The sequence below is a fragment of the Streptopelia decaocto genome (genome assembly GCF_964273445.1).
Source record: "Streptopelia decaocto genome assembly, chromosome: 6".
Classification (NCBI taxonomy): Eukaryota; Metazoa; Chordata; class Aves; order Columbiformes; family Columbidae; genus Streptopelia; species Streptopelia decaocto.
In genome coordinates this window covers 28,780,441-28,802,098 of record NC_138660.1, presented here as the reverse complement: position 1 = coordinate 28,802,098, position 21,658 = coordinate 28,780,441, and the positions used below count along the sequence as shown (strand labels likewise).

At 45.7% G+C, this 21,658-nt stretch overlaps 1 protein-coding gene across 1 annotated transcript in view; it reads right to left on the bottom strand.

The window, feature by feature from the left end:
• Positions 1 to 14,176, bottom strand: part of FAM117B (family with sequence similarity 117 member B) — a 28,904-nt gene extending 14,728 nt beyond the window's left edge. The window contains exons 1-2 of the mRNA XM_082055361.1: positions 13,346 to 14,176; positions 5,826 to 5,977 (exon numbers count right to left, since the gene is read on the bottom strand). Of these exons, the coding sequence (XP_081911487.1) occupies positions 5,826 to 5,977; positions 13,346 to 13,949 (756 nt within the window). The 5' untranslated portion in view covers positions 13,950 to 14,176. The remainder of the gene's footprint in view (positions 1 to 5,825; positions 5,978 to 13,345) is intronic.
• Between the last annotated feature and the right edge of the window lie 7,482 nt (positions 14,177 to 21,658).

The window sequence follows — 21,658 nt, the reverse complement described above, 5'->3', positions numbered from 1 at the left end:
TAATTCCTACTTTCTGGCAGAATATTTTGAGACAAATTAGAAGAGAGAACAGCGTTACGATTCACTAAACTATGAGTGAAAAGCAGTCACTGACTAAAAGACTTTCTGACAAGAGAAGGATGAAAAAGTGGACCTACCCTAATATAGGAATGTGCTGGTTTCCCTTCCAAGTTATCGAGCGTAAGGCAGTATTAACAGCCTGATGTACCACAAGCTGCTATAGAGCTCTGAATAATCAGTGCTGAATTTGGGGGAGATGGTATCTTCTATTTCCTGCTCAGATGCTCACCTTGTTATTGCTGACACAGCAGCAAGGGTCGCTTGGTGTAAAGATTGCGAAAGCCTCTACCAGTACAGCTTCAAAATCGTGTTCTTGCTCAGAAGAATAAGAAAAAAGAAGGCAAGGCATGTAAGCACCACTAAAGCTATTGCGCTCAATGGCTTCAGGTTTATAGCTGCCTTAGGCTGAGCAGAAAGCAACACAGATAATACAAACACACTGTGGTGAAAAAGCTCTGAGAAATTCCAAGTATCTTTATGACTGCATGCATTATGGACAGTTTGCATGTGTTATGGACAGTTTGTATTGCCGTCTAACCTGGTCTAGAACGGCCTTCAAAAGCAGTGAACTGTAAAGGCTCTGAGAAAAGGAATAAGAACATCTACCAGGGAGCTCCGCGCACTCACAACAAACATACCTAATGGAGCAAGGGGAGCAGCTCACACACTGAAAGAGGCAGCAAACTCCTTTAAATTCACTGTTGCCACAGTGGCACACAGCGGCTATCCAGCTAACTCATCCTTAGGAGTCATTGATATCTCACTGTCTCCGACATACAGCAACTTTTATTGCTTCAAAGACTTCACACCCACAGTGTGCAGCAGCTGTTCTTACATTGGAGACTGCCAGCTTGCAAGCCACACCTGTACTCATTAGACAGAACCTCACAAGGCCTTCAATAACATGGCATTAATCCCCATTTGGCAGGGAAAATGGAGGTGCGACTCCGAACTTCCAGGCTGCAACTCCCATTGGCTTCAGTCACAGATCTAAGTTTAATATAAACGAAACCTCCACTATCAAAAACTAACCAGGAAAAAATTGAATACAGTTAGTGAGGGTGCTTTGAATTTCCTGTTTCACAGCAAAATTAGAATCCAGTAGAATCTATTTTTTTTTTCCAGACATGCACTCACTTCATCATAAAATAGAATAGTTGATGACCCCCGTTCTCAAGCATCAGTCCTTGTCTAGTCAATGCTCAAAGGTCAGTCTGGAGCTTCATCCCATCCCCTAGCTCCTGGAACAGTAAGTTTTGCCACTAATTCTAACTTCCCAACTCAGCATCATCGTTACGCTTGCCTATATGAATCTAATGAACACTCTAACCAGTCTTCACATTTAATTTATATTCAAGACTTATTCCATAAATTAATACCTGATTCATTTCAAAGGAATAATGGTTGCTTTGGTCACCCCCAAAACAAATAGTTAGAAATCATTTTAGAGCAAGAGAAGGTATATGACATTAAATTATAGGAAACCTTTACGAGACAGACATGTAACACTATTTTCACAAGTCTCCTACTTATTCCCTGTATTTTATTTATAATACCTATTTTCAAGAAACACAGACCCAATAACCAATTAAAAAAAAGATGGATTTGTATTTCTCTAGGTTCTTAAAGTACTCCTATTTGCTTGTTAGTTGTTACTATTCACAACATCCTTCTGCCTGTTCTAGAATGACAAAGAGAAATGAGTTTAAGGCTAAATTTATCACAGAGAGTAGAACACTTCAGGGAAAAAAAAAAGTCTCAGAGGCAAAGACTTTGCAGCTGAAATGAATTCTTTAAGAATTAAAACAATACAAAGTAATTGTCTCATTTTATCTCATATTTTGACATAGCTATACTTCAAACAGCCACAGGCAAAGCCAAACAGGTTTGATTCAAATGGAAAAAGACACAAGATCACAAACACCTGTTTTAGCGGCACTTAAAACAATATCTGCACATACGAATTCTAGTCAGACCCTAGGACCTCCAACAGTACACTTACTCATCATCTAAACATTCTGCATGTACGTAATTCAGTCTGGTTTTATAGACATTTTTCATCTAAACCATCAGCTGAGGCAGGAGCCTGATGCCCAGACAGCCCCTGTGACCCAGGATCTCCGGCAGCTCCCACCCGTGACCTGTGGGCATCTCTGGAACGGCCGGCGAGCCGCGTGTGTCACCAACCGCTGGCTCTTCCCAGGCTGTATCCTGAATGACCCAACTCTCTATGCCAGGGGTGTCGAACTCATTTTCATCTGCCTCACGGTTGCCTTCAAACGGCACATACAAGAGAACCATACGATCAGGCCTATTCAAGGTGGTTTTTTGAAAGGCAGGTCCTGTTTGACCAACCTGATCTCCTTCTAGGATAAGGTGACCCACCTAGCAGAGGATGGAAAGGCTGCAGATGCTGTGTCCTTAGACTTCAGCAAAGCCTTTGACACCGTATCAAACACATCTCCTGGAGAAGCTGCAGCTCATGGCCTTGGATGATGTGCCTGCGACAAAGAACTGGCTGAAGGGCCGAGCCCAAAGAGTCGTGGTGAACAGAGCCAAATCCAGTTGGAGTGGTGTTCCCTGAAGCCAGTTCTGTTTAATCTCTTTATCAATGATCTGGATAAGGGGATCGAGTGCACCCTTAGTAAGTTTGCAGATGACACCAAATTGGGTGGGAGTGTTGATGTGCTGGAGAGTGTGAAAGCCATACAGAGGGATCTGACTCAGCTGGATCCTTGGGCTGAGGCCAATTGTCTGAGGCTCAACAAGGCCAAGTGCCAGGTCCTGCATTTGGGTCACAACAACCCCAGGCAGCACTACAGGCTTGGGGAAGAGCAGCTGGAAAAGGACCTGGGGGTGTTGGTGACAGTGGCTGAACATGAGCCAGCATGTGCCCAGGTGGCCAAAAAGGCCACCAGCATCCTGGTTTGTATCAGAAATAGTGTGGCCAGCAGGACTGGAGAAGTGATCATGCCACTGCACATGGCACTGGTGAGGCCCCGCCTTGAACCCTGTGTTCAGTTTTGGGCCCCTCATCATAAGAAGGACATTGAGGTGCTGGAAAGAGTGTAGAGGAGGTGATGAAGCTGGTGGAGGTCCTGGAGCACAAGTCTGATGAGGAGCGGTTGAGGGAACTGGGGCTGTTTAGCCTGGAGAACAGGAGGCTGAGGGGAGACCTTCTCGCTCTCTACAAATACATGAAAGGAGGTTGGAACATGGAGGATGTTGATCTCTTCTCCCAAGCAGCAAGCGATAGGACAAGAGGGAGCGGCCCCAAGTTGCGCCAGGGGAGGTTTAGATTGGATATATGAAAAAAAATTCTTCCTGGAAAAGGTTGTCGGACAACGGAACAGGCTGCCCAGGGCAGTGGTGGAGTCACCATCCCTGGAGGGGTTCAAAAGGCATTTAGACAAGGTTCTTAGGGACATGGGTTAGTGCTAGAGCTAGGTTAGGTTATGGCTGGACTCAATGATCCTGAGGGCCTCTTCCAACTGAAATGATTCTATGCCATTCTGTGCCATCTAACATGACATTCAGTCCTTTGAACGCAACCGCAAGGCTGGTGGCCCCCAGTGAAAATGAGTTTGACACCCCTGCTCTACACCGTAAACCAACAGAATCAAAATACCCCCCTTACTCAACTTGAAAATCTTTTCTATCTTAATAGATTCGATTCCTGTTCCCCAAACTCTTGAAATCTGAACATATCCATATCAGACTTCGTGAAATCTGAAATTACAAACTGGAGCCAGAATATATTGTAAGTGAAACTTCATCCAAACACCACTTGGAACGCTAAACAATACAAATGAAGAGCCTACACTATCTTGGGAAACTGACTATTGTAAATCAAATTTTTAACTTGTCCCTAGCTCAAATGGTTGCTCTTGAGCACAGCAGAAAGAGTAAAAGCAACAACATCTCATCAGTGTCACATCAACACAAGCTTTGAAGGTACAGATGCATGTCTGTATCACAAAATTTTCTACTGGTTTGATAAATTTTAAATTAGGAAGTTCAAACAGATCACTCTGTTTCCCTCAGCAGTATACTAACATCAATCAGCACTAAATATACTCATTCTGCAGAAATATCCAATGCCCTTTACAGTCTTCCCATTCATCTTTGCAAATATATTTCTCCTTATACATGAAAGCCCCACTACCATAGCAGTTAGATGTGTCAGACTTGGAAGAAAAAGACAAATGAAAAATGTAAGCCAAAAAGGATAATATCTAACCTAGCTGGAAAATAAATGACTCTGATTCAACTGAAACTAAGCTGAGAGAGATCAAGTGAGTATAGCAAATGCTGTGGCAATAGTACAGAAACAGAATTGTTTTTTTAAAAGTAGTATCCTAGGAAATCAAATATGAAAATAAGTAGCTAAGGCCCCCACAATGATTTAGTTCTGCCCTTGTTTGATGCCTTTTAATAGCAAAGCACGAGCAGCGATTCCTTGTGTATCATACACCTTCTGTCATCCTCCTCCTCTTTCTACGATTTGCTTTCCTTTTCCACAACCTCTTCTAACCATTTTTTCTACTCGTTTTCCTGCACAGAAAACTTGTTCTTCAGATCGTTCCACACGGGCGTATTCCCCTACAAAACACATTATGTTTTTTACTTATCTGCTCTTTGAATTGTTGTCCTTTCTGCAAAATGTTGTTGATCTCGAGAAGGCCGTACAGTAACGACCAATGCTGCAGACACCATCTGCTCAGCGTCCCACACATGTGAGCAGACAGCACACTGAAACCTACACGGCCACATTTTTGTTACTGTCACCAAACCTAAGGAAGGCTCAAGCCCAAGTTTAACTTTCAGCTGCATTTTGCTTATGTTCTTTGGAACTGGTGGAGACCTATTGTCAAAACTATGCTCTTTGAATAGGGATTTAAAATCTGATGTGTTTGGCTCTTTCTTTTACTCTACAAGTTAGAGAAATCCACTGCCAGGCTGCATCCACAGAAGGAGAAATGAAACACTGGGATATTTGATGGAAAAATCCATCTTGAATCACCTCTGCATACAGTAGGATACCATGTAACAACAGCTCCCTTTCGGGAGAATGATAAAACAACTGTCATGATAACAGTGAAACTCTTGTAACACCAGCTTCAAAGTCATTCTGTCATTCTGAACTGCTAAAAGCTTGTGAAATTTTGTCAAGTTGTTGAAGTTTATTGGCAAATTGTGTACTTTTTTAATACTTTCCAGTTGAGCTAAATTGGAGCGTCATTCACAGCTCAACAAGGCAGCTCCTCAATGTAGATAATTCTAGACTCGGTGCATACATCCCAGGTGAACATTAAAATCAGAGGATGAACAGTCTATCATAGAAAAGGCTACAATAACTTTTACACAGGCACTACAGCAGCTTTTTTATTTAGTTTTAGGATAGGCATACATATAAGCAGTCACTAAGTTATCTCGTATACGTTTAAACTAAACAGGACTTAATACCAGTGCAACCTAGGGTACTGCACACTAAGAGCAATAGGAAAACAGATGTGCGACACAGTGTTTTTCTGGGGCAAGAAGAAGGTGAAGCTCTTAACAGACATTATAGTTCACAGCCACCTCTTAGAGAAGAATGCAAATATTTCACATATGCAATAGCAAAGGTAGGATTCCCACGATTTGAAAGTGAACAGGAATGTGCAAGCAACAAAGCTAAAGTGGATGTTTTCAAGTGAAAAAGCTTCTTACATTTAAATCCCATCTTCAGACTTACGTACTGCAAAGTCAAAAATGTGTCCTACCTGCGTGGCTTTGTCTCTCATACATGGAGCAGCTTGTCCGTGACTATCCCGAGGCCACTGTCCGGCAAGGTACGGAGCGGCAAGCGTATCCAAGGAGGACGTCCGGCGAATAATACTGGAAGGGCTTGATGAAGGTGGCCTCGATTTGTCAGCTACAACAAGAACACTTGATTAGAAAGAAAGCAAGGCAGCGAGCTTAATTATTTGAATTGCCTACGAGAAATCATATCAAATTTAAACTACTTTTAGCATAGGAATTAAGCTTGCTTTCCAGGCTCTATTCAGTTCTAATATGTAACAAAATGTGTTTTTATGGTTTCCTTAAAAACATCCTTATGTCACAAACATTGCGTTGGTACTCACACAACATTATTTATTCCCTCAAAGGTGCAACAGTCATTGGATTCCTAAATGACAAAGGCTTGGAAGAAATTAAAATAGCTAAGTTCACCCCACTAGCCCTTTACCCTTCACCTACTATAATTCAAGGGACACTATAAACTGACATGGTTTACAAAGCACCCAGTACACAATATATGGCAGAATCATAAAGAGTTACATCTAACCATTAGACCAGAAGTGAACTTTGATAAGGTAATGATGTACATTTTACAAGATAATCAAGACATCTCCTCCCTTTACATGCTACTTGGTAACTACATTCATTTGCCTGACACTACACGTTCTGCAACACCTCATTTTTAGTGTTTACATTGGTATCACTTTTCAGAATAATTTAGATACTAACAGGAACCCTTATGGAAAAAGGTGAATTCTAACAATCACAGGAAGTAACAAGAGAAGGAAAAATACCATTCGAAACAAAAATTTGCATCTGTCAATGATATCTTAAAGTGGCAGTAAAAGATTGCGCTGCAAGCTAAGAAGTGTAAACCCTGCAAAGCAAGGCTTCTCAAAATAGTAAATGAGGTTTGTTAAAGCAACAAGACTGACAGGCAGGAAAGACCTGGGGTTAAGATACACATACACATTCACGCATTATTTGTTACTAGCTATTCTAGATGTAAAATGCAAATCCAGAGATCACAATGACCTAAGCTTACTATCAATTCATCTGCTCCCCACAGAATTATATCTGAAAGAATCTTGTAATAATCTTACATATAAATGCCTACAAGAAATGGTGAGAACACAGCAAAAAAGATATAGACATCAGATGGAAACTTTACAAGGGCACAGGAAAAACTCAGTCATCTGTCCTTCCTGACTGTGCCTTAGGATGACTTCTGCTCTAAAAGTATAAATAACATAGCGACTCGTGCTCTAAAATCATTTATGGGCAAAAGAAGTTGTGCCTGATTAGAGTTTGTCTGCTAGTCAGAAAGTTAAAACGCTGCCACCAGAAGTCCAGAATTCAATCTCTAAGTCTTTTCAATCTACTAAAGATACATAAATATTAATAAAACCTATTAGGTATAGATTTCAGTGGTGTAGACAATATTTTAGTCTCGTAGAACACCAGTCTTTCAAATATAAGTCTCATGATATTCTATACTAAATATCTTCATGCAGACTTTGCACTAGAAATGTACACATTAGTGTGTGGATAGTATTTCAATTCAACTATAAGGAAGCAATTAGTAGCATTATAATGAGACACATTCACATAAACCAGATGAGATTTCTGGGCTGGTTTCTGATTTCTGCTGGTACCAACGATGACAAAAATCTTCCTGCGGAACTCACAGCAACCTGCTGGCAGGGAGCAGCACCAGAGCACCATTTTTGGGTTACCATGCACTTATCATATCAAATAAATCCTCTGACTACTCCTACCACCACCCTGGAGCACACTGAAGGGTCTGCTCTCATTAGAAGAATTCAAGACTATTCATATTGTCTGTACCACAGGAAAATGTAGCATGCTAATGTAACGCGCCATTCCTTAAAATTTACACTTGCTTCCAAAGTTATATCAAACATGGTACTTGTCTCAGAAATAGTTGCCATACTCTCCATATTTATTTTTCTTCTGAATTATTCTTCTTCCTCTTCAGGAAGCTTCTCTCTTTTTACTAAGTGGAAACAGAAAGGACGGGGGAAAAATAAAACAACAAACCTGAAGCAGCAGAAACTATTACCCTCTCCCCTCCCCCACAAAAATAATTTAAAAAAAAGTGGAAAGAATACTTTCCTGGGCAAACAGACGGAATGAAAACTGAAGAGCCTGTTTAAGTTCAAGGGAAGCTGCACATTTCAAGGCACAAAGCCTGTAAGTGCTTTCTTTTCCTCTGATTTAAAAATTCCTTCAAGGAATTATGTTTTCAAACTACTCCTATGTAGATGGGGCAAGGACATTCCGATATGTTTTTACTTACTCTTCCATCTTTGCAACGTGTCTTAATACAAATTGCCGGAGTCTGCTACACGACTCCTCTGTGCTGTTCCAAAACATTTCAGTGGAAGCGTATGCGATGTTTTCATTGCACTTTCCTCCACTATACTTGAAAGCAAGTGTTCAGCTGCTATTTTTCCTTGGTGTGACCTACATAACAAGAGATCTGCCTCCATAGAGATAATAGTTACAACAGCTGCGGCTGATGAAAAACAATGGAGCTGTTTCATCAAATGGACGCTTCTTAAACATTAGATCTGTTCTAATTGGCCTGATTATCTCTTTAAACCAATATTTGTGATAAATATCAACCCTCCGGTCCATCCGCCACGACTCTATTTAGAAACACAGTCTTTCTGCAATCTGGCTTCAAACAAAGCAAAATAATAGAACAAAACATAAACAGAACATAGACAATACGAATCAAATTTCCCATAATGTGGGAAAACAAGCAAGTCACAAGGCATTGCAGCAAAGCTGATGGGCCGAAGCTGCTACAGGTAAACTGGAAGCACACACATCTATTGCACTGGTGAATTTGGGCACCTCCAAAGGCAGCTTGAGCTGACACAGTCTAACAATGCGACTGAAGAGCAAAACCAAACAACTATAGACGCTTACCAACAACTAACTGAAAGGTAGGAAAGAGAGCACTGGCTTAGGGGTCTTAACATGCAAGTACTACAATTATAACTGAAAAAGGAAATTACAGTGTGAGAACTTGTACCTTTGAATGCCTCATGGGAGAAAATTGCTATGTATAAAGGGAAGCAAAAAACAAGGAAGGTCTTACACATTAGAAGGTCCTAAGAGACAAAACACCCAGTTTATTGGAAAAGCTCAGGACTGTTATTTGAACTGCAAAACATGGATTACTGCTAAAGTATAACTTGAAGATTGATCTGACAGTCCCGTTTATATCTTTCTACATCTTTGAAATTACAGTTTTGAGAAAGTAAAATAAAAAGTCCAAATAAACATCTTCGAACAGACATCGCAAGAAAACAAAACAAATCTAGCTGGCAAGCGGCACAAAGAACCACTGGAAAAGCATAGGACACCATTAACCTCACAAAATTCCCTGTTCTAATTGAAGCTTTTTATACAGGTGGGATATCCAAAAAAGTGAGACCCAACTAGCTTCTCTTGTACCTAGGCATCCAGCTAACCTTTTTGTTCTGGTTTGGTTGGCCTTTTCCTCAGAAAGGACGTTCCTGGGATCTGCCCCATGCACAGCTGTCTTTTCCTAAAAACTCACGCAAAACTCTGCGGTTTCACCTATTTTTTAATGTTTCATTGAAAGTAATCAACAGGCTCGGACAGTATTAAGAACAGACACACACCACAACTGTGTATATTCCCTGTGGAAGACAATCTTGGCTACTCTCTTCACATAAAAGAACTACTCGCACTTTTGCTTCTAGTAATTCAAAATCATCCCTCAGTAGGAGAGAATGACTGAACTAATGTTATTTTACAAAACCAAACCTCAGGAAGCCCAAGAGGCTCAAGTTACTTAATTCTAGTGAACAAAAACATTTTTAATTCAAATAAACTCCCCTGAAGTGTTGGCCACAAGAAAACTGAAGTATGATGCTGCGAAAACAAATACACTTTCTTTACACCGACCATTTGTTAAACTGCTTAGGTAAGCAAAGCAGGCATGTAATGGTACACAAAGCCTTCTGTACTCTCTTACCCTACAGTAAGATCTTTTATAACTACTACAAAACCTTGGTAATTGTGGACAGGTCTGCAGCTATTATTGTGCCACTCACCAAATCCTTAAAATGAGTAAATTCTACAGTGAAATGTAAAGCGCAATGGAGTTCCATTCCTTCTCCCTACCCCAGGGGAGGGTTCACATCTGAACCCTTTAAGACTTTCCAATGTATTGTTATAACAATTTTCAGCATTTCACACAAGTAGGCTTTAATATTATGCTTCCATATATATTTTTTTAAAATCAAAAGCCAACACAGTTCCAGATAAAACTGAAAAATTTTTCTCCTTAATTTTTAGACTGAGTTTAAATGTCCAATACGATCAACTGGAATATACCAGGAAGCTCAGCATCCATTCGAGAAATCTCTCACAACTTCAAGGCACCTGAAAGGGTCAGTAAAAACTGCTATAGATGTGGTCTTCAACTTCTTGTTTACACAAGCTGATGCATTATAACATTTTTGGAACTGAACAGTTGAATTCTTCTGAGAAGAAGTGTTTTATGTAAGATCACATTTGATCTTCACTCAGTAGACAAACCCAGATTAAAGATAACAAAGAGAAAGCATACACAGTTCTCCATCTCGTTTTGCAACAGTCTGCTAGTGGGTCAAAACAACTTCCTCTACAAGGGGTGGTTTGCAGACACAGATGTGAAAACTGAAGTAAAACTGGAGATTGCAAGACAGACCTCGCAGTGTAGAAATGAGGCCTCGATAGTGATGGAAAGGACAGAGCACATTAATGTGCAAGCAGGAGCTAAGTCAGTGAAGTAAGCGCTGGACACTGCAGGGAGGGAAAGCAGCAGATGAAAACTGAGCAGCAGGAAGATCCAGGCTCTTGGGCATATTCAGGAGGCAAAGGGCACGAAAAGCACAGCAATTTAGAAATTGTGCCATGGAATCTTCAGTTTGTAACTACCCCATCATCAACAGGCAATTCAGTTAAGTATTTCCAACGTTCAGTTGCAATGCAGTTCAGAAAACAAGAAAGGGAAATAAAAACACAACACACCAACACAGCACACAAAATAAGCTACTAAGTCACAGTAGTAAATTCACAAGTTGGTGTTTTCAAGTGTGAAGCAGGTTGATGAAAAAACTATGTTCAAAACTACTCAAGTGCTTCCCAGAAAAGAAAAGCCAAAAAACATGAAGCTGAGTCTAAAGCATACAACTTACAGACCCGAAGTTCAGAAGAAGCTATCATCTGTCTAACCTCAAGGTCCATTTTAATCTAAAATAACACAGCTGAAACAAGGAACAAAAGCCATCATCGACTGAAAACAAGAAACAGTGAAACCAAAGTGATTCTGCAGTAGATTCTGACTGATACCCTGAAGTGGCCCGCGTGGCTTCACAACCGTAGTCCCATTATCAAAAACAAAGTCCTGCTTCAATGTTCTCAGCTACCACTACGCTTTCTCATCTAGATGAAGAAAAAATTGAAGTGAACTCAGTCTCTACCAAGCACTGGACTACACAACAATAATGTTAAGCCATATTAAACAGGTTTAATTTGCCTTTGGGGCCAATACAAGCACCATTCAGAAATTTAAATACAAGAAGCAATTAAATGGACGCTACTCTTCTGTTTTTACACATCTTCTAAAAAGCTAGTGGATTTATCTTTAGCACAGTGGAGCGGTCAAATGACTTGTTTCTTCATATATGTTAATTATTAGATCCACTAAAGAAGTTAGCATGGTTTCAACAGGCTTCTAAAGAAGTGGTCTGACACATGTCTTTACAAACAGCTTTTGAACCTGGATCTCAAGGCCTGTTCCTCATTCTGCAGGCCAGGAGATTGCACCTTGGGCAAGAGTTTCTATAAAGTTCACAGGAAGACGACAGGATTTTGTCATGTGTATAAACTCAGATTACTGATTAACAAGAATCTCAGCTGAATAACGACTGTCTCATTTGGCAGCACCATTCCTTAAGAGCCAGGATAGGAAAAAAGCACAAGTGTGATGGGAGGGGTTGAGGGACCTGGGGGGTTCAGCTGGAGAACAGGAGCTGAGGGGAGACCTTCTGATCTCTGAACTGCCTGAAAGGAGCTTGGAGCATGGAGGGGGGTTGGTCTCTTCTCCCAAGCAGCAAGTGATAGGACAAGAGGGAACGGCCTCAAGTTGCACCAGGGGAGGTTTAGATTGGATATGAGGAAAAAATTCTTCATGGAACAGGTTGTCAGGCACTGGAACAGGCTGCCCAGGGAAGTGGTGGAGTCACCATCCCTGGAAGTGTTTAAAAGGCGTTTAAACACGGTTCTTAGGGACATGGGTTAGTGCTGGCGTTAGGTAATAGTTGGACTCGATGATCCTGAGGGTTTCTTCCAACTGAAATGATTCTATGATTCTAAACCAACCTAACACGGTAGTCTGATTATAATCATTATTTCAAAAAGGGGGAGCAACATTAGGAGAAGCGTTAAAGAGAACAGCGTTGGTCCTAGATTTCTGCATATACACTTCTGTGTATTAGTCAGCTTTACTGTGCAGATTATCACATGCAATTTCATGGAAAAGAGTAGCTGTAAGCTTTGGTTAGCTCAAAAGTCACCGATTTTTCCAGATTTGAGGACATTAACACAAAGCCTCATTCATGTATTTTTGAGTAAACTTCTATCCCACGAAAAAAAAGGACCCACATACATAAGCCTCCATTATCCTCAACCAGGTGCCACATATTGCTTAGATTTCAGCATTCCCACTACGTTTTCACTATTCAAAGACATTAAGAAGCCTTTCGCTACAAAATGTATGCCATTCCCATGCTATTTTCTATCTTTGCTGTAGCGCGTGTCATCACTCTCAAGTTCAAACATCCTTCTGCGGGATTTAAGTTGAAAGTAACTACTAAGATAGACACCGCATACTTTCTTCCTACATCTCCATGCAATGCCTGCAGTGCTAGCTGGTTTTCTAATCACAGCCTCATCGACACTGCTTCGGATCAAAAGTACATCCCATCTGTCACGGGATGGAGAGAAACAGCAGAGGATGGGAAGGGTGAATTTAGTGTTGGGAAGCCTAAGTTTGTATCAAAGTATCTTCAGTGTATCTGCCACAAGCACGTGGAAACCTTCGGCGGTACTTGCAGAAGCGCTCAAGGAGCGGTTACAGTTGCCCACATGGCAAGTTTGCCTGCCCTGTCTCTCAAAGCCAGGAAGCCACAGAGCAGCAACAAAAGCAACAAGCCCTTCACCACGTACGCGCTCCGCAAGCGCTGCCACCGGATAAAGAAGGGGCGGAACGGCGGGACAAGCCCGGGCACAGCCCGGGAGCACGGCGGGGGAGCGGGACACCCCGACCCCGGGCCTCCCGCCCCAAAAAGCGCTTCCTGCAACTCGGAAGCGATCTCGGCGCCGGGCCCGGCGACCGCCGCCCCCCCCAGGACCGCGCACCCCCCGTCAGCCCCGCAGCCGCGGGAGCGCTCACCTCTGCAGCCGGGGGAGCCGGGGCTCTTCCTCTCCGGGGAGCTCCTGCCTTGCTCCGGTGAGCGCCGCCGCTGCCGGACCCTGCCCGCCGCTGTAGCGCTGCCCTCCGGCAGCGGAGGCACCGGAGAGGAGCACGGTGAGGGCCCGCTGCCCGGCGGCGGCGGGGGAGGAGGCGGCGGTAGGTGGTGGGGCCGCGGGGGGCTCCCCCGCGCCCCGCCAGCACGCGTGGGGCTGCCCCGCGAGACGGCGGCGGCGGGGGCCGCTGAGGCGGCGGCGCCGCTCCCCCCTCCCCCCGGCGTCTGCGTGGCCGTGGCGGGGCCGCCGCGCCCGCTGCCGGGGGGCGCCGCGCGCGTGGGGCTGATGCTGCGCGAGGCGGGCGCCGCGCGTGGGAGCCCCGCGCCCGGGGCGCCCCCGCCCGCGCTCCTCGTGGGGCTGCCATGTTGCTGCTGCTGCTGCTGCTTGAGCTGGAAGGGCACCGTGGCCCGCATGGGCTGGAGGCGGCTGCCCGCTCCCGCTCCGCCGCCCGCCGCCGCCGCCGCGCCGCCGACCCCCAGGGAGGTGGCCGGGGTCGGGGAGCCGCTGCGCCTTACGCGCTGGTGGGACATTGTCCGCGGGGAGCCGGGGCTCGCGGAAAACCGTCGGTGGCGGGGAACGCAGAGCAGCGCGCCAGGCGCGGGCAGGTCCCCGCGGGGCCCCGGCGCCTCAGGCGGCGGCAGCAGCAGCAGCAGCAGCAGCCGCGGTGCCGTCCCCTCCGCGCCGCCGCTCCCAGCCCGGGACGCCCGGCGCTGCCTCCGCCGCGCGCCTCATCAACAATAGTGCCCCGGCCGCCCTGCCCGCCCCCCGCGCCCTCCCATTGGCCGCGCCGCCGCTCGGCTCGCGCAGCTACGGCGCACCCATTGGCTGCGCAGCGCGCTCCTGAGTGGCCGAGCCTGCGCGGGGAGGGGGGCGGGGCCAGCGCTTAAAGGAACACGCGCCCCCGGGCGGGGGGGTCAGCGGGGCCGTGACACCGGGGGGCGATCGCGGCCCGGGCTGCGGGAGCCCTTGCCGGGGCAGCAATCGCAGGCCCGCGGTCCCGCCCCCGAGCGGCGCAGAGCGGGCGGGGGGCTGGCGGGACCGCTCCGCGCCAGGTGTCTGTCCCCTGGCAGCCGGTGGGGACGGCGGTGCCGCTCACCCTTTCTGGGAGCCTGTCCCGGGGAGACGGGGGCGCGCTAGAAATAGGGCTGCTCCCTTGGTTTTAGCCGTAAACGCTGCGTAGGAGAGGGCGAGGGCTCAGCAGCGGTTTATCCAATCACTTTGCCACCAGCTCAGCATTACCCGTGATGGCACCAGATAGGTGGGGAATATCCAGGCAGACTTGACCCCCTTCCCCCTAAACTGCCGTGTTTACTGAGCTCCCTTGGATTAGTTGCATCTTCACTGCAATCTTTTAAAAACACTTGTTAACTGCCAGCATCCTCTTAACCTGATTTTTGCCCTAGAGAAGTGAATACATGCATGAAATAGGCCTTTGTTGGCGTGTTTGTATCATTTCGGTGCAAAGCAAACACACGTTAGCACCTTCAGGACATGAAGGAATCAATAAATCCTCAATACCGCTGTACAAGTTGCACGTGGCAGCTCAATACTATTGCTGTGATACAAGTGCTGTGACAACAAATTGCATCCCGTTCTCCCTTCGGCTTGGGTTCGGATTTTCCTGCCTCCTTTGCTGTTTCTTATTGAAGCCCATTTTGCTTAAAAAGCACCTTTGAAGAGCCCCATCCTTGTGGCTGATGGGTTTAACAAACCTGAAAAGCGAGACTATGTGCATAGGCCCTTCTTAAAGGATGCCTGGATGCCATTCTGCCTAAAGCCCAGAACGTTAAAGCTCTTGCTAGAGTCAAGAGCTTTTTCTGAGAAGCTGGACTGGCAGAACAGAGCAAGATGGACACGTTTCTGGTGACGAGGCTGCTATGAGGTTAGCTCTTGCATTCTGGATTAATTGATTTTCTTTTGAAGGACATTATGCTTGCTTACAGGTACTGTAGTTGCTGGTAATACAGCCTGCAGGATACCTGGATGGGTCAACCAGAATTGGCTACAAGAGCCTGTGCCCAGTTTGCGGGTTGTCCTGGGCCACCCCTGCAAGCAGCTGCATCAAGGGGCAGCACCAGAAGCCTCACAGATCACCATCGGTCCAGCTGTCTCCCTTTCCTAAAGTGTCCAATTCACTCCGGTCAGCTTGGAAATTACACACGGAGGGCCGCTTGGCAGCCCTTTTCTTGTAGCCATCACAAGCGCTTCTGGAACAATGTGGCAAAGCATCAGTTCCCAGGCAAAGAGTGAAATGCTGGGGAGACAGCGCTCCGGCACGCCTGGAGAAATAAATGGAACCCGTCTGCTGCTTGGTGGGCAGCCCAGGACAGCGCACGGTTCTCCTGAAGCAGGTTAACCTGTGCAGCATGTTTTTCAGCTCTTAGCTGCAATTTTATCAAGCCGAGAAGATGCAATCTGTGCAACCCTTTCTGCGGCCACAGCACCACTGCCAGTGCGGCTGCTCAGCAGCTTTCACCCCTTGGACAGTTTATCCTCTCCAGAAATACTGGGGTTGTTTGGAAGCGTTGTGCCATGAAGATATTTTTAAGGCATAAAATTTTCTGAACAAATCCTAATTCCTGTTTTGAAGAGGCCAAAAAGGAAAGGTATTGATCCATATTTATTTGCGTGGCGCGTGTTACGGAGCCAAGTCACGACTTTGGATGCGGAAGATATCTGTGACAATTATAGTACTTCCCACGTTGTTGTCACACTGCAAAAACGTGCTCCGCACAGTGGTTGTGGGAATATAAAGCAAAGCATTTAGGTGTACTGCTCATCAACAGTTGTTTTGCTTTACGTGCGTTAGACATGAAAGTTGGACGTGTAAAGTCACGTACTCAGACCTAACCAAGCACCTCGCACTTCATGCATTAATTTGTTTAAACTGTAACAAATGTGTTACAACAGGATCTTACTCCTACGCATTATGGAAATAATGGAAGCAACTACATTGTTGGGAGATTAAATCTAGGTATTGCAGACACCCCCTTACATGCAAGGTGCTAGTTCGTTCTTAAAATACGGTGCTGCAGGAACAAACGAATCAATGCAAACCTCGGAAGCACATCAAGAGTGTCCTCCAAGGCAGACGGCTCAGGCACACAGAGCTGCCTGAGCAAATCTGCAACCTGCTGCAAACGGGGATCTAAACAAGTCAGGGAAGCGGCCAGAATCGGAACCCCCAATGAAAAGCAGAGAAACAAGGTCAAAGAGGTTTAACTAAGTTCACAGAATCCCAGAATGTCAGGGGTTGAAGGGACCTGGAAAGCTCATCCAGTGCAATCCCCCCATGGAGCAGGAACACCCAGATGAGGTTACACAGGAAGGTGTCCAGGCGGGTTGGAATGTCTGCAGAGAAGGAGACTCCACAACCCCCCTGGGCAGCCTGGGCCAGGCTCTGCCACCCTCACTGGGAACAAGTTTCTTCTCATCTTTAAGTGGAACCTCCTGTGTTCCAGTTTGCACCCATTGCCCTTTGTCCTGTCACTGGTTGTCACCAGAAGAGCCTGGCTCCATCCTCCTGACACTCCCCCTTTCCATATTGATCCCCAGGAATGAGTCCCCCCTCAGTGTCCTCTTGTCCAGCTCCAGAGCCCCAGCTCCCTCAGCCTTTCCTCACACGGGAGATGCTCCACTCCCTGCAGCATCTTCATTGCCCTGCACTGGACTCTCTCCAGCAGTTCCCTGTCCTGCTGGAACTGAGGGGCCACAACTGGACACAATATTCCAGGTGTGGTCTCCCCAGGGCAGAGCAGAGGGGCAGGAGAACCTCTCTGACCTACTGACCACCCCCTTCTAACCCACCCCAGGTACCATTGGCTTCCTGGCCACAAGGGCCCAGTGCTGGCTCATGGTCACCCTGCTGTCCCCAGGACCCCCAGGTCCCTTTCCCCTACGCTGCTCTCTAATAGGTCATTCCCCAACTTATACTGGAACCTGGGGTTGTTCTTGCCCAGATTCAAGACTCTACACTTGCCCTTGTTCTATTTCATTTATTTTTTCCCTGCCCAGCTCTCCATCCTCTCCAGGTCTCTGATGGCAGCACAGCTTCCAGTGTCAGCCACTCCTCCCATCTTGGTGCCATCAGCAAACTTGCTGACAGTCACTCTATTCCCTCGTCCAAGTCATTGATGAATACATCGAATAATACCGGCCCCAGTTCATAGGCCCAAACCCCACTGGGCGGCTATCAAAACAACTAATACTTAGAGAGTTTTGTTGTACTGAGCACCCAAAGGTCAGGAGTAGAAACCTTCACTGCTCATAGCAATACATATTAAAAATGTACTGTTAAAAGTAATAACAGCAAACCTCCTAGAAAATAACTGTGCTCCAAGTAGCTTCAAATATGTTTTTGTCTTACTCCAAAATTAAACTAATGCAAAGCAGCACACCTAGAGGAGCAATCTACAGCCTGAAATTGGCTTTTTACTTACAGTTGTTGCAAGCGATATTGAAGGTTGAAAGACTAAAGATTCCGGGAGTCTAATCTAAACATTATATTATGCCCCAGGATGTTTCACTGCATTTCTTATCTCTCCCCTGCAGAGCGAGTTTGTTTTGCTTGTTTATGTGGGTGTTCAACATCAACGGGAGAAAAAAGACAAAAAAAAAAAATAGGATGAATATAATCGAATCTGCTTCACACAAAACCTGTAAGATCCTAGTTAATATCACAGAATATCTGGGGGGATTTGAGGAGGCAAGCAGATTGAAATAAGGTATTAAGATTAAAACAATAAAAAACAACAGATGGGACCTTGGACATAAATCAAACTGCGTATGATGAGCAAAAGACAACTTAAAGCAAAATGCGCTCCTGCCGCACGTTATGAAGTGCAGTCTTTAAGAAAAGTTGTCATATAGATAACATCCCGAGGCTCCCGTAATGGTGAGAGAAGAGCGGCCCAGTTCACCTGAACAAGACACAGCTTAATCTCCCGCGGGCGTCCAAGATGCCGAGTGATAATTTGCAGATAACTCCTCCCCTCCAACAATAAAACTTTTCTTCCTTTTAGGAAACAGGTCATTCTTCTTTAAAATGATCTTCCAAAAACTTAGTATCTTTAGCGCAGATTTACAAAGCTCGCAAATATAACACAGAGATTTGTCTGCACTTGTGCGCAGAGATGTAACATGTCTCTGTATTTAGGGCAGAAGGAAGTACGAACCCTAGAAGGACGCTCTTGATTTGCAAATATTAAACATGGATCGCTCCTACGTGCCACCAACACAATTTCTGTACTTGCAAGTACAACTATATACTGTAAAACATTTATTTCAACTGTTGACATTGTGAGTTAATTTGATAAATGACAATATTTCAAGAACTTGGGTTTTTATGGCCATATTGTAGGATGATTAACATCTTGTCTATGTGATGAATAGGCATATAACTATAAACGCTCTTCGCTTAAGAGAACAGAGATGAGTGTTCACTTCCGATTCAGGTCTACAATCTGGTTTTGCTTGTGTTTGCTTTTGTAACATTTAGAAAAGCTAAAGAGATGGTGCAAAGCACGTTGTTCACACACTGACAAGTGGTGACCAAACCATCTTCTCTCTCCATATACCAGCCCTGCAGTGAAACTCTGCCTTAAAAGCACATTTCTATCCCTCACAGTCACAGGGCAAAGCTCTCACACACGATTTACTTGCATTCTGGCTTACCAGAAGCAAACAATAAATAAAATTAGCCTGCTTAAGAGTGATTTTAAGCCAGCTGTTTTTGAGGCCTGCTTCACCATTTTGAACAGTCCTGCAAGAAAATTCTTGGCATAGCAACAGAAATGCAGGTTCCCAATAAATTCTTTGTGGATTCTGTGGCCACTCGTGTGTGTCTTGGCCGCAGTGGAACTGAGGTGTTCACCCTCGCGGGCTGGAGTCTGACCCACAGCTTCCCACAGTGACCTGGGTCAGATCTGGTCCGTAACCAACTCAGAGACCTGGAGGTGCAACGAGTTCCTCGTTACAACATCTCTGCAGGGCTCAGTTATTGCTTTTCCAGTGAGAGGAAAGGTGGAGGGAGAGCAAGAGGTTGAGAAAATAGGTCTAATTTCAATATTACTGCCAATGACTGCAAAAAGTTCGGACTAGCCGTCAGTAGACGGAACAGAGCACAGCTTAGCCGGCTCACTATGCACACCGTTCCACACACATAAAAGTACCTTATGAAAACCATATTTCTGGTCATTCTGCTCAGGAAATTTGACAGCCCGTGGCATGAACTCCTCGCAAACAAAGGCTGCGTGGAGTGAGAGGGCAGAGCAAAAAAGCCGTTCCAAGGGGCCGTTTGCAGGCCCACTGCACACTAGTAAAACGGGCTGTATGTATCACAATGCCCTGCGCCATCCTTTCCTCCGAGCGCTTTCCAGGAGCAATGAAGAAACAGGGCCAAGGACAAATGCTGGTTCTGACTGTGTTGCTGATGCCTGAAGCAAATGTCTCTACCCTCCCTCCGTGCTCTTTCCCCTTCCTCAAATGCACTTGAGATGCCACCCACTGGCTTTTGCCCATCGCCTGCTCTGTGCTGCCTGTGTGTCCTCCTTCTCAAAAGGTGCTTGGACCTTGATGGAGGGTCTTGGGAAGCTCCCGTCCTTCCCATCAGGAATTGAAATGCACCTGGATAGCGTGTTTCCAGCCTTTCTCAACATTTCCATCCTTAACCTGTTTCCGGTGCCCGTGTGAGCCCCATCTAGAAATGCCGTTTGGTCAGGCTCTGCATGGTGAATGCAGACCTGCTCTCCTTAGCTGTGCTCCTCTGCTGACAGGGCTGCTCCAGAGCCCTCAGGCAGCATTATTGTCTTTGTAAAAGAGGCACGAGTGATCCCCAAAGCATGTTTGGCTCCGATCACCACTGGGGATTTCTCCACTGAGAGCTGAAAGCAGAAGGTTCCCCTGATATAAGAGCAGAAGACCCAAGTGTGCCGTTTTCATTCTAGGAATCCAAACATTTCCATGGAGAATGACAAACTCTCAGGCTAACATGAAAAGCTGAATTTTACACAGACACAAACATGTTGGTATAGTCGAGTTTTCCTGCCTGTGGAAAATTAACCTTCTTACCCAACAGAACGTGCTGTGGGTCATGGCAGCGAGCAGATGTCTATAATCTCCTGCACGTGGAGAATTTCCATAGCATCAGAATTAGCAAGAAGTAAATGAGGAAAAAACAAAGAGAATCCCTGAATGGAAACAAATGGAAAACTGACGTGGCCGCGTTCCGCAAAGTACGTTCTGCAGCTGCATCGCTGCTCCGGAACAAAGGGAAATGTAATTATTGTTGTTTTACTTTCATTGCCCATTAGCAAAGCAAAAGCCAAATACAAGCGGTTGTTGTTTCTGCAGGAGGGAGCTGGCCGAGGGGAGCGGAGGAGGTCACACAGAAATCCTACACCAGGACTATTTCTTAAGCCTGGGCAGCTCATGCACCCAATAAAAGGAACATAGCAGTAAAATTCACCAGCAATGCTTTGTTACGGCAGCGCTGCTGGCCTCAGTTTGCTCCTTCTTCCTTATGACAGCAATAAATGAAGCTTCTCATTCTGCCTGCCTTCTTCCTTTGCATTTCAGAGGTAGTTCTTTGGCCACAGAGGTGTAAGGCTTGCACCACTTTCTTATCTGCTTATGAAAATCATCACTGTGGATAGAGAAAAATAAATTAACAATAATTGAGTAAGTAGGACAGATACAAGCAATGAAGCAACCGAGGTGCAGGATGAGTCCCACCAATCTGCGTATAATGGAAAGTACCAGAACCAGTATAGCACTTGGTGCTTGAAGGTACAAGATGTGTGTTGCGGCACTGCAGGGTCTGAGATGCTTCTGCTATGGAGTTGGTGCTGATGCGGAACCCCTTCTCAAGGCAAACCCAGGAGCACTGGGAGTGAAACCAAAGAGAAGAGTTTACCACTGCGGTGACACTGAATCATTGAGTTTAGTTGCCTTTGTGTAAGACTTTGCCTCAAAGCTGTGGGGACCATTGCCCGAGGGAGCTGGCAGCAGGGGCAGCAGGACTCAGAAAGAGAACCGAGTTCCCTCCACGCGTGCGGGCAGAACAGCTCCCACCCAGCCCAGCCAGTGTTTGCGTGGCTGGAAAGGGGAGGAGAGGTGGACAGCAGGGTGACCATGAGCCAGGACTGGGACCCTGTGGCCAGGAAGCCAATGGTACCTGGGGTGGGTTAGAAGGGGGTGGTCAGTAGGTCAGAGAGGTTCTCCTGCCCCTCTGCTCTGCCCT